This window comes from Callorhinchus milii, unplaced genomic scaffold (assembly GCF_018977255.1).
Source record: "Callorhinchus milii isolate IMCB2004 unplaced genomic scaffold, IMCB_Cmil_1.0 Scaffold9, whole genome shotgun sequence".
NCBI lineage: Eukaryota > Metazoa > Chordata > Chondrichthyes > Chimaeriformes > Callorhinchidae > Callorhinchus > Callorhinchus milii.
The window spans coordinates 17,478,555-17,491,132 of record NW_024704750.1 but is presented as its reverse complement, the minus strand read 5'-3'; the positions used below and the strand labels follow the sequence as shown (position 1 = coordinate 17,491,132).

The window sequence follows — 12,578 nt, the reverse complement described above, 5'->3', positions numbered from 1 at the left end:
AGTCCGCAGTGTCTGATGCTTTGTGAGTGACGTTTTATGAAGTGTTTTAACTTTTGACTTGCAGAGAGCTACTGCTGTCTTTTTCCCTCCAATGTTGTGAGCCAGGTGTCTAATGTGTGGAAACCCATCAATATGCTGAAGGGAGTCCAAACCAGACAGAATTCCACATAAAGCACACCACCTACGCATGGAATTTTCTTTTCTGGAATGTAATGCCTTTTCCAGGAAGGATGCTGCTTATTAGGCAAAAGTTGCTGAGAGCCAAGACTTAACTAGCTATAAATGTTGAGGCGAAGGAGCTTGAGGATTGTCATCTCAGGATGACTCCCCGTCCCACCTGCAAGTCATCATAGTAATAGAAAGATTTGGCAGTTAAATGTGGCTGGAATAATGGTGTTTGAGTCTAAATTAGACAAGAATATAGAAAATGCTGAATAGAAAGGAAGCAAAAAAGAAGATTCCAAGAGGGGATATGAGGAAAGACTGGCAGAAATCAAAGAGAAATACTAAAGGGTTTTATAAACACAAAAACAAAGAATAATTAAAGAAAAGATAGGGCCAATTATAAACAAGGGAAATCTACTCATAGAGAATGAAGGGATGGCAGTGATACTTAATGAGTATCTTAATGAGTATTTCACCTCAGTTTTTACCCAGGAGTACTGAGACATTAAATGTACAAAAGGAGGATGTGCAGCAATTAGAAGGGATAACTATAGAAAAAGTGGTGCTACAGAATTTGATGGAACTCGAAGAGGGCAGTTCACCAGGATTGATGGCATGCATCCGAGGAAGTTGGAGAGGAAATAGTAGATGCTTTTACTACAATTTTTCGAACATCCTTGGAGTCGAACATTGTGCCAGGAGACTGGAAGGTAGCTAATGTAACACCACTGTTTAAAAAGGGACTAGCCGAGTAATTATAGACCTGTCAGTCTAACGTCCATAGTGTGCAAACGTTTGGAGGGTATAAGACGGGAAAATATTAATAATCACTTAGAAAGACGTGAGTTGATTAAAGACAGTTCGCATGTCTTTATTGAAGGCAAGTCTTGCCTGACAAATAGTTTTTTGCTGAGATAGCTGAGAAAACAGGTGAAGGTATTGTGTTTGGAATATATAAAATCCCACCCACATTATAGCAAGGCATGCTAGGGATTTTCGACTGCATGTGCGTGACCGGCTGGCCTAAGGGGAGTATACTGGGTTTCTTGCTCTAAAAGAAAAAATGTCCACCTTCTGGTTTGGTGGGTCAGCGCAACATCACTTCCTGCTTTATCAGGCAGCCTCCTGATAAACCGGAAGTTGACCGTTTTTAAGTGCAGGAAGCTAAAATGGCTAACTTCTGGGTCCCTTGTGCATGTGCAGGAAGTGACAGGTGACAACCTAATGAACAGGAAGTCCACCATTTTACCACAGTACCTGCCTGGTGTGCAGAAATAAATGGATAAGCTGTGCACATGCACAACAAATGAGGTTCAGTAAAGCAGCATTATAAGCAAATTTGTGCTGCAGTCGAGCATGTTTATTGTGAGGCTGTATTGTATCTTGAAATATTTATTAGCTTCACTTCAGTTTTTATTTACACCGTAGCCCTAAAGTAGTTTTGCCTCTGACCATTTCAGTATCTCATTTCCGTTAGCTGAATTGCCCCAGTTATTTAACTGAGTAGATAAAAGGATGGCTCCTCGGGCTGCAATTGAAACAGCTCGTACAGTACATTGAAACAGCTCGTACAGTACTGCTCAGCAATCTGTCTCCTCTTGTCATATTTGGGAAATAGTTTTAAGAACAATTGTGTGTGCGCCCATACTGTAGCACATGCGTTATCAATTTGTTTCAGTGCTGTTTGTCAACAGTGTCGAAAGGGAGGATATTCACAGATATTGTATGTACAAACATTTTTTTTAGCAATCTAAAGCAGACTAATCGGACTGCATGTTAGTTAACCACACCAAAATTTGCTTGTACAATCCAGCATTATGTACACTGGTGAGAACCGAACACTGGTGTGAATTAATTATAGTGTCAAAAAGATGTCCTTACCCACCCTCCCGTCACTAATATATTTAGTAAATAATGGAGATCAAGCTGAAAATCCTTTATCATCAACAGTTTTTATCATTTGTAATTTTGAAAGTTTTTAATGGTACTTCAAGCTTTATTTCTTGTTTAATTTGCAAACTCCCTAAATACATGCAGAGCATAGGTTTCTTTCAAATTTGCTTCAATTTTAATAGATAATCCTCTGAATCTGTTAAGAAAATCAACCAACAAGTAGGAAGTCTTGCAATATGTTGAAAAAATACACACCGACTGTAAATCTTTCTGCTTTGCAGGAAGGTGTATAATGAAGATGCATGCGCAGCATCGTGTAAAAATAAATGTATTGTTTCAGGAGAAACTCGACAAATCCACCAGTTTGCAAATGTTTCAGCACAATTATCCAATACAGTACAAGAATGCCACCTGGTGTCTGACTCATGCCAGTGTTCTCATAGCAAATCATTTTCAGAAGTAATCAAATCTTGGTTGAGGAAAGCAGTGAGGATTTGGTGAAAGAATTTAAGAATTCCATGTTCCTTATTTTCTTACTGCTTTTTTCTTTTAAATCATTTTTAAAGGATCTTATTGTTGATCAGACAATAGAGAAGGTGTCTTTCTGTGCTCCTGACCGAAACTTTGACAAGGCCTTCTCGTATATTTGCCGAGACGGTACTACCAGGCGCTGGATCTGTCATTGTTTCTTGGCAATAAGAGATTCGGTAAGTTTCATCATCTTTATAGTTTTAACTAGGTTATGTTGGAGTGGGGTTTAAATCTTTGGAGTAAGGAGGGAAACATTGGATAAACTGCAGAACAAAATTGGCTATAACTGTACATCAAACTAACAGGTGTTAAGATCGGTGCCTCAGGTTTCTGTACTGGGACCCCTTGTGTTCCTTGCATATATATTTTGTGAAGTGCTTTGAGACGTCTTGAAAACATGATAAGGCGCTATATCAAATGCAAGGATTATCGTTAATGACCTGGAGTTTCAGAGCCAATGTAAGATTGTTAAATTTATCAATGATGCCAAATTGGGGGGAGCTATGAAATTGGAATAGGCAGCAAAGGTTGTACACATGGACTGATAACTGGCAAATTACATTTAAAACAGATAGATGCAAGGAAACTACATGTAGGATCCAAGAATAGAAAAAAACAAGTATTCCTTGAATGGGATAGAACCTGCCAAGGGGAGAGCTGAAACAGACCTTGGGATGTTAATTGACTCACCATTCACTATGTTAAAGCAGTGTGAGGCAGCAATAAATAAGGCAAACAGATGTTGAGCTTTATTGCTGAATCAATTGAGTTTGGATTCCCCAGATGTCATACTTTGGCTGTACAGTGCTTTGCGGACCCTAGAGGCAGTACAGAGAGAGCAATGATGATGATGATCTGCAGGGTTACAGTAATGAGCTATGAGCAACAATTAGAAAAGCTGGGGCTCCTCAGTCCTGAGAGAACTGAGGTGTACAAAATTTTAATGGGATTGAAAAGGTAATCCCAGATCAGGGCAATTTCAGGACAAATACCAGGAAGCTTTTCTTTATCCAGAGGGTAATCAACGAGTGGAACAGGTTGCCAGAAGGGTGGTAGAATTTGTGAGGGTAATTGAGCTTTTGCTGCCAGGAATGCATGTCACTGCAGACACTGATGGATATGCTCTGTGCAGGTGGGCCATTACACAAGAGGAAAGGCAAATAGTTATTTTGGTATTCTATGAAGTATTGCAAGGTTATTATTACTGAAAGTATGCGTCTTATACCCATTAACAATGTGATGGTTCCTCAGGGTGAGAGGTTAAGCCATGCGGTGGGGTGTGCATTTGCAGCATGTTTGGAGCGGAAGCAAAAGCGAGAGAAAGAGTGCGGTGTCACAGCTACGTTTGACGCCAACCGCACCACGTTCACCAGGGAAGGTTCCTTTAGAGTAACCACAGCCACTGAACAGGCCGAGCGAGAGGCACTCATGAAACAAATGCAAGATACCAAAAGAGGTACGGGGTGAAAATGGGAAAACTGCTGAGCCTTGTTGCATTCTTAAGCACCAAAGCACCTCATTGTTTTGTGGTACCATGTTACCAAAATACTCTCCAAAGGATGGATGTGATATTTATCACTCAGAATGGGATTTAAGTTGTTTGAAACAATTCTGAATCTGCTGTCCTTCACTTTGCCCATCTTGTTGCCACTGTGGCTTGTTCTGCCATTGAGAGTTAACTTTCTTTATCGCTCCTTTTCCTTCAGTTTTTTTTATCCATCTCCAGTTAGTTCTCCTTTCCGTTCGCCCCATTTTGGTATTGGAGCACTTCAAAGAGCATTGAGGTGTCAGCTTTGCTTGGTTGGCAGCATTCTTGCCTCCGAGTCAGAAGATTGCGAGTTCAAGCCTCAAGTCTACTTCTGGAAAGAATAGTTACTAGCACATCCAACTGCTTGAGTTAATTATTTTTGCTAATATTGTGTAACCGAGGAGTCCTGTAGCTCAGTGGCTGGAGCACTCGCCTTGCAAGCCAGAGACCTGAGTTCAATTCCAGGCAGGGCGAAACCTTGGGCACGTTTCCTTACTCTACACGCCTAATAATAATCCCTCCAAAAACAAAACAATAATAAATTGGTCACTTTCAATCCACGACTGTTTGTGGGACACTGCTGTGCGCAATTGGCTGCCGCGTTTCGCCCACAAATATACGGTCAATTCACTTTATGGTCTATTCTGTGAAGCGCTTTGAGATGTCGAGAAGACATGAAAAAGCGCTATATTAAATGCAAGGATTATAATGTAAACAATGTGATGTTTAATTTGCAGCTGAAGCAGAAAGAGCTGTTGCCGTGGCCACCTCAGCCGCATCACCTACACTTCCCTCGGCTTCGCCGTCTACCCCATCCGCGACGGGAGACAGCAAGGATTCTGGCAATGTGCACGCGATACCACGAAGGCATGCACCCGTGGAGCAACTCGCCAGGCAAGGATCGTTCCGAGGGTTCCCTGTGCTTAGTCAGGCCACCTCACCGTTCAAGAGGCAAATGTCACTTCGAATACATGAGTTACCTTCAACAATGCAAAGGAAGACGGAATTTCAGATTAAAAACACAGGTACGGTGTTCTGGTTAACTTCTGCTTTAATAGTATTAATCGGAAGATATGAACAAAGAAATTGGAGGTGGCTGATTCAGCCAAAGAATCTGTTCTGTCTTTGTATTATCAGTGAAGTGACGTCACAGAAGGCCATTCGTTCAGCTCACCTTTTTAAAAGTTACCATATTGTGATTTTTGCCTTTTCCCCGTACCCTTTAATGTATGTGTCTCTCTCTCCAATATTTGTCTTAGGTCTCTTTAAAAAATATTATTTAATATTAAATTTCCTTTGAGTTTTGGGTGGCATGATGTCCTAACATTGTTTTCTTAATAATTTTATTTTTTCCCTCAATATTTTTGGTAATGGTCTTAAATGCATGCTCTAGTTATCGGTGAAAATCTTACTAAGCTTTTCAAAAACCCTTCATAATTTTGAACCTCATGTCTCAATCTTTATTCAAATGAAACCAGTCTGATGTCTCTCGTCAATCATAACTAAGATTTCTCATCCCAGATAACACCCTAGTGTATTGTATATGTGTTGTCTTACATCTTGATGTTTTTCTAAAGAATCCCAAAATTAGACACTACTTCAGATTAACAATGATTTTTTAAAAAAAAATCATATTTCCCATATTCCTTTCTTCAATCTGTTTCAAATATGGATTATTGAACAATATTAGAGAGAAAGCTAATACCTGGTTGTACTCATTCACTTCTGTGTGTTTTGTGACTTGCGTTCGTAAATTATGAAGCCCTAAATTTCAAATGGGTGAAAATGAACTGGCCTAAATAGTGTGCTGCTGATGGGGAGGAGGGAAGATTATTCATTGTATTAACTCTCCCAGTGATTGAGTATAACCTGTCGTACAGATCAAAAACTATAGCAACAGATTTTGGGCGTTTGTAGCAATTATTTTAGACCATGCTTTCACTGGGAAAGAGTGCATTTCTTGTGTAGAGCTGTGCTTAAATGATTCTCTTTTCTATTCAAGTTTCATTTTACAAACTGACCTATTTTAAAGAAAACCCTAAATGAGATTTCCAAATTGCTCCCAGCTAGTTCTGGATTAAAAGATCCTACAGTGCTGGGAACTCCTTTGTAGTGTAAAACTAGAATGAGAGGCTGAGTTTTTTGATCTTGAATATTTTATCAGCCATGTAAAAAGGGTTACTTTAAATCCATCTGCTTGGACTGGATTTGTTCCCTCGTCTCAGAAGTGAAAAGACTGTGCTTCAATACTACAAACCCTATTGGTATTTATTTCCTTTAAGACATGCATTTATCTCAGCCACTATCATCATTGCAAGCCTACTGTGATCAATAACATTACTACTGTCGCTACTTTAGACATTGAAGCGCCAAAGGTAAGCTGTGTTAATTAGGAGGTGCAATGCTTGATGAAAGTCCTATTACCACTAGTTCACTATTACTTTCTTCCTTGATTCAGTGCCTGAAATTGAAGGCGATTCCGCAGCTGATGTGGACAGCATAAGTTCACTGTGCTCTCAAATAACCCATGCGTTCAGTGGACATGTAGAGGATCCATTCTCTTCTGCTCCAATGACAAAACCCTCCATGGCTGTGGCTCCTCAAATGCCGGTTCCTCAAGGTATGTGGTCAATTTGATGGTACTTGAAGTTTATTGAATAACTTGCATGTTAGATGTTATTGTTGATTGTTTTCATCCACTCTTGTAGCCAATGGAGCAGCTTCAGCCTTCTCACTGCCTACTGCAATACCAGCTGTGACTGCCATGTCTCCAACAGTAATGCCAATGCGTGATACAAACCCTTGGGCTCAGATCCCTTCAGCTACTAATACAGGAGCTGCAACTACTGCAAGTAAGAAAATGTAGATGGTGCAGAGTGGAAAATGTTTTTTTAGTGAATGGGCTTAATTTTCAAATATTTACTGATTCAGACCTTAATTCGAATTGTACCCAAATATTTGTCAAACAAAGAAGTGAACTTGTGGTCGCTTTGTTAAAAAAATGCAAAATGCAACTCCATACAGCTTCTTTATATGCATTTATTTTTAACAGAGTTACACTGTTGACCTCATGTAAGTGACAGCAGCCACTTGCTTTCTGTGTGTCAACTTGAGTTTCATGCTAATATGGCTAACGTTTGGGTCATCAGGTTACCACCACGATCACCCAGTGACCCAAAGTTGGCCATTTTTCTTTTAGCATGGGAAAGTCTATAAAGCAAGTTGGGATTTAATTGATCCCAACCCCTACACCGTAGTGAAGCTCCACCGTAAATTGAAATTTTCCCCCCCAACCCAAAAAAATCTACAAACCCCTTCACTTTTCTTTTGAGTATAATGCACTTAGATTTTCTGCAGATTTGAAATATGCAAGGTGTTAATTTTTTTTCCTGTCTACACACTGGCCTTTGGAATTTTAATCCTTTGGGGAGGACTACAGTACAATAATATATTAAAATACCCACTCTATCTTTGCCTTGGGTGACAATGTTCTTCTCACAGTTGACGACTTTGAAAAAGTACTAGGAATTCATTTGCGGCAAAATAGGAATTTAATTGACAGTAGCTGCTTATATAAAATATATTTATAGTTTAATAGATAACATTTTAAACCTGATAATACAAATGAACAAAAATTAAATGTTTTCAGTTTATTTAATTCTCTTTCTGGTCATATGCCTAATGATAAACATATGTAACTCCATCAGTTGTCTGGTCCATCAGGAGCCCTGGCTGACTTCTCCCTTATTTTCCAAGGCCACTTTAGCATCCCCACCACTACTGACTTTAGATAAGCGAACTCAGCGCACCAGGAATCTAACCTACAACTTTACCACCTGAGCTATTGGGAGATTTTACATTTTGTCAATCTCAACTAACGCACTTTTTTTTCCCTCCTTTCAATTTGTATAAAGATTGTGTAAGACCCAAGATTGGTTGTCAGTTTTTTTTTAGTGACTTTATTTTTCATTTTATCAGGCACTGACTGGGGGATGACTGCCATTGCCCAAGCACCCACATTTCAGCCCAGTCACCAACGAACACCATCAGAAGCTGAGCGCTGGCTTGATGAAATATCGAAGAGCATTAGGTCGACTCAACAACCAATGCCGCACTCTTCCATGCCACAGGCTTCACAACCCTTCCAGGCCAATGCTTTTGTCAATGCTCAAGCTGCCCCAGTTAATATGCAACCTACATTTATTCCCACTCAACCATACATAGGGATGCCCAATGGTATGTCCTACCAAGCAGCAAGTGTGCCTGTGGTTGGGATTACCCCTTCACAGATGGTTGCTAACGTCTTTGGCACTGCAGCCCATACTCAGGTCACTCAAATACAGAGCCACGTACCTTTAAAGCAAAATGCATTCCATCAGTTTGAAGGCGGCAATGTTTGCACTGCTGGAAATGCAACCCCTTATTTTAAAGCTGCCCAGCAGATCAATGGTTCTGCAGGTTTTAATGGAGCAGAAAACAGTAACTGGACAATGGAACCCAAGAACACTCAAACAACATCAGATGAACAGGAAATCGATCCATTTGAGGCTCAGTGGAATGCATTGGAATCCAAATCGAAGCAACGGGCCACACCTTCTCCTACTAATCCATTCTCTAGTGATTTACAGAAGACCTTTGAGATTGAGCTTTGAGTTATAATTTGGAGGAGGAAAAGTTGAGAGTTCAGTGTTGACATGGGCATGAAGAGCTACATAACAGCCTCTGAAAACCATTGAACCTGAAACCAAGATGGACTAAAATATCTGGATCTGAGGCACACACCAATTGTAATGCAAGGAAACCAGGTTAATTTAATGGTACAAGTGTTAGGAGATCAGCTGCTTGTTTTTAAAGTCTTTATACCTACAATTATGTTGGTATTTCTGTGGTGGAATTGCAGGGCTTGGCTGCAGTTCTTGTGATGGAGCTTCCATTTTGGGTAAAAATGATGCCAAAATCTTTATTTTTATGCATTAGTATATATTTTAAATAGTTATGGAAATTAAGCTGTAAGTAATCTTGCCAAAGGTAAAACACCAGATGGATGTATGAAATGTATATAGAGAATGATTTATTGCTGATTCTAATGTAAGTAATTTGGGAAAATGTGACCTTTCAGCTGGACATTGCAATGGACTTTAATTTGCTGTAAGTAGTGTTTTTGCTTTATCAAATGACCAATTATAAAACCATTGTCAATATTCAGTAGTTATTTTAACAACAGTGGCTTCACAAACTGTGAACAATCCTGTAGTCTTTCTATTGAGCTGGATTTTTTTTGTTCTTTGGTGAAATGTCTCTTTTGTTGCTCTTATGACCTTCAATGAGTTTTAATACTATTGTCAGGTTTAATTGCTGTTTCTGTAAAAATGGGGTTGCACAATGCAGTTTGAGCTGAATCATTCTTGTTTGGTACTTGGCTTCCCAGCCTTGCTCGGTTTTCCAACCTATTTTCATTTGATGGTTAGTAGATGCTGTAAATGCTGCTGCATGATGGCTCATTCACGTCTTACTTCAGGAATTCAGCAGCATTTAGGTTTTATTTTAATTTGTGTGGGCCTACAATCACTTGTAATAAAGAAATTTATACTGAAGATTTCTAATCTTTAATAGAAATAAACATTGATAGAGGCTGAACAAATTTAGACAATAGCTTGATTTTTAATCGTTTGTTGCAGATCACAGCTTTTATAATATTGATTTCCAATGCAGTATAATGTTGATCCATACCAGCCTAACATTTCTTCAACTTATCTCAAGTAGGTATTTTTAATGGATCTATACCATCTACTTGTGTTGCTTACTTACTGTATTTTTAAACTTAAAAACTTATCCTGGCCAGTTTGTCATATTTCTGATAATAGCAGCTTGTCGTGAATCAGAGGGTAGAAATACAACTTAAAACAAGGAGAAAAATAGCTACAAATGTTCTCAAAAGATGCAAAATGAGCAGTGCCTTTGGAAATAGTGCAGAATAAATGACAAGTTGTGGAAGAACATTGCAAATACTATTTGAATGGGACACGGTTGAACAGGATCTAGTATAAAATTGCAATGATTACATGAAAATGAAATCTTACAGGATTGAAATAATTGTATTTAATTTTTAACATTAATTTCAGTCAAGATTGAAGTTGTGATTAATCCTCTGTGATGGATCTTGGCTGGTAAGACGATGTGATTTGTTCCTCTTTTAGCACAAACAATTGCATTAATTTTTAACTACTTATAAAGCTAATGGTTCCTCTGCAGACTCGGAAAGCAACTATCATAAAATGAAGCATCTTCATTTATGGATATTCGCTTCAGGCACTATGCAAAGATTGTTTAATTCCTTTCCATATTTTCAGAATTCTGTGAACCAGTTAATGGTAATGTGTAGAGACCTTATGGGCCAGACAGGACAGTCAAATCTAAATGAAGTTTGACCCAAAAGTCAGATGTTAGTGACCAAATCTCGAGAAGGCAATGGGTATGTGATAAAGGTTGGTCTTTTAAGCGCTCTGAGACACTACCCTGCATGGAGGGCACTATATAAGTGCAAGTTGTTGTTGTAAGGCTTGCTTGGATGGCAGAAATGACCAGTGAAACCAGGGAACAATTTCCTCAACTATGCCCTAAATGTTTAGCTGTTTTCCAATGCAAATATTTGGAAGAGTATTCCTAAGGGGAGGAGTTTGTGCAGAAACAATTCCTGGTATAGGGGCTAAATGTGCATTCACCTTTTCCAACATTGAGTTCTCTTGCTCTGATTGAAGATACAACGACTTACATTTATATAGAGCCCCCACATAGGGTAGTAAGGAAAATACCAGATGTATTTCTTTCCTCCTTAGAGAGAGGAAGGAAAATCAACACTGGACAAGTCAATCCATTCTTGGGCTGCCTAGTTGTGCTTAATTTTATTCTGTTTATACAGCAAATAGCATGCACACTCAAGTGTTCATGTGACTGAAATAATGTAATGTTTTAATGTCTCCACTGCTGCTGGACCAACAGTTGCATTTCACTGCTTAAAACTTGTCAGTTTTTACCTGTTGTTGGAAAAAGCTATGTTGGCTGCAAAATGTACTTAATGGGCATATTTTATTAATGTCAAGCTTAAATTTTAAATGAATGCCTACATTAAACACCAATGAGCAAGACAGTAATTCATTAGAATTAATCTAATCTGCTCTCTCTCTCCAAGTCACCAGGCAGACAAATGTTTGACCAAATACTATTCTGTATATGTTTCAGCAGCAAAGATGACAATTATTGAACTGTAGACGAAAGTATGATCTTACTTACCAACTTAGTGTAGAGATAGAATTTAGCAGGGATGATCTTAACTTTGTGTGAAGCTCTCCATGAGGGAGAAGAGAATTGGAAATTGACAGAATGTATTCTGTAGGTGTCAGCTCCCCTCCAGTACCTCACTAGTGAGCATTCAACTGAGGTGTCCAAACATCCTGATGCAGAATTTGTGAGACAGTCAGGTAGGCTTGTCACTATGTGAAACAAAAATCACTTTGGCTCTCCACCCCAACTCCCCATTGAAATTGGGCAGTAGTGTTGAACTGAGTAACTGCTAATTATAAATGCCACCAGCACTTTCCTATGGTATTGCTACAGCTTTATCTGATGATGTATTCTTATAGCCTGCAGTTATGTGAAAAGACAGCTGATTCAAAACAAGATGTTTTAATTCATTGATTAATCAGTACGTAATATACATCTTTTACACATGACCATTTGATCCATAAAAATGCACTTGATGAAATTTTGGTGACCATTAAAATGTACAATATTAAACCAACAAATTCATGTCAGTGTATAAACAAAGCTGCAGTGCTCAATATGCAAGATTTACAAAACCATAGCAAATATATCAAACTTGGTTAATCTTTTCAAAGCACTTATCGTTCAAACATCTATTACTATGGCAAGATTTTTAAAAATCAGTTCCATAGTATATACAAAGTATTGTCAGAAATATCTTGATCATCTTTAGTTGTACAGAATTTTCGCACTGAGTTGAATCCCACAGGGTGCCTTAGTTACCTATTTTCAATCATACGGACCTAGAACACAAGTTGGCAACCAATCAGAAATATTTTTCAAGTTTACACTAAAGCATTTTAAAGTGCTCTCGATTCAGTCCCTAAAGAATGTAAATGTTGATTCAATAGAAAAGATTTCCCTTCATGTTATTTGGTGCTTCAGTTTATTCCACTTCATGCAAGACTGCATTTTAAAACACTACTGACCTTTCAATGGCTTCCACAGCATATTCTTCACATTAATTTAATTTACTGATACACAGCTAGTGACATGTTCCCAGTGCAGGGGTTTTTCTTGCGACTACTGTGCTTCTGCTGTGAAATAAAAACATGCAGGCCAGGCAAAGCAAGCAAAGAAAAGGTTTATAGTGTTTAAGACTGGAGGAGAAAAGTGCATTTGTGTGAATCATGTTCCAGTG

The 12,578-nt window shown here is 38.7% G+C and overlaps 2 protein-coding genes across 8 annotated transcripts in view; one reads left to right on the top strand and one right to left on the bottom strand.

The window, feature by feature from the left end:
- numb (NUMB endocytic adaptor protein) overlaps positions 1-11,837 on the top strand; it is a 69,631-nt gene extending 57,794 nt beyond the window's left edge. For all 4 annotated transcript variants that reach the window (XM_042338051.1, XM_007893238.2, XM_007893236.2 and 1 more), the window contains 6 exons: positions 2,625-2,765; positions 3,841-4,045; positions 4,855-5,142; positions 6,576-6,737; positions 6,826-6,969; positions 8,096-11,837. In XM_042338051.1, the coding sequence (XP_042193985.1) occupies positions 2,625-2,765; positions 3,841-4,045; positions 4,855-5,142; positions 6,576-6,737; positions 6,826-6,969; positions 8,096-8,769 (1,614 nt within the window). In that variant the 3' untranslated portion in view covers positions 8,770-11,837. The remainder of the gene's footprint in view (positions 1-2,624; positions 2,766-3,840; positions 4,046-4,854; positions 5,143-6,575; positions 6,738-6,825; positions 6,970-8,095) is intronic.
- Positions 11,785-12,578, bottom strand: part of paplna (papilin a, proteoglycan-like sulfated glycoprotein) — a 45,518-nt gene continuing 44,724 nt past the window's right edge. For all 4 annotated transcript variants that reach the window (XM_007893242.2, XM_042338049.1, XM_042338047.1 and 1 more), the window contains one exon: positions 11,785-12,180. In XM_007893242.2, the coding sequence (XP_007891433.1) occupies positions 12,167-12,180 (14 nt within the window). In that variant the 3' untranslated portion in view covers positions 11,785-12,166. The remainder of the gene's footprint in view (positions 12,181-12,578) is intronic.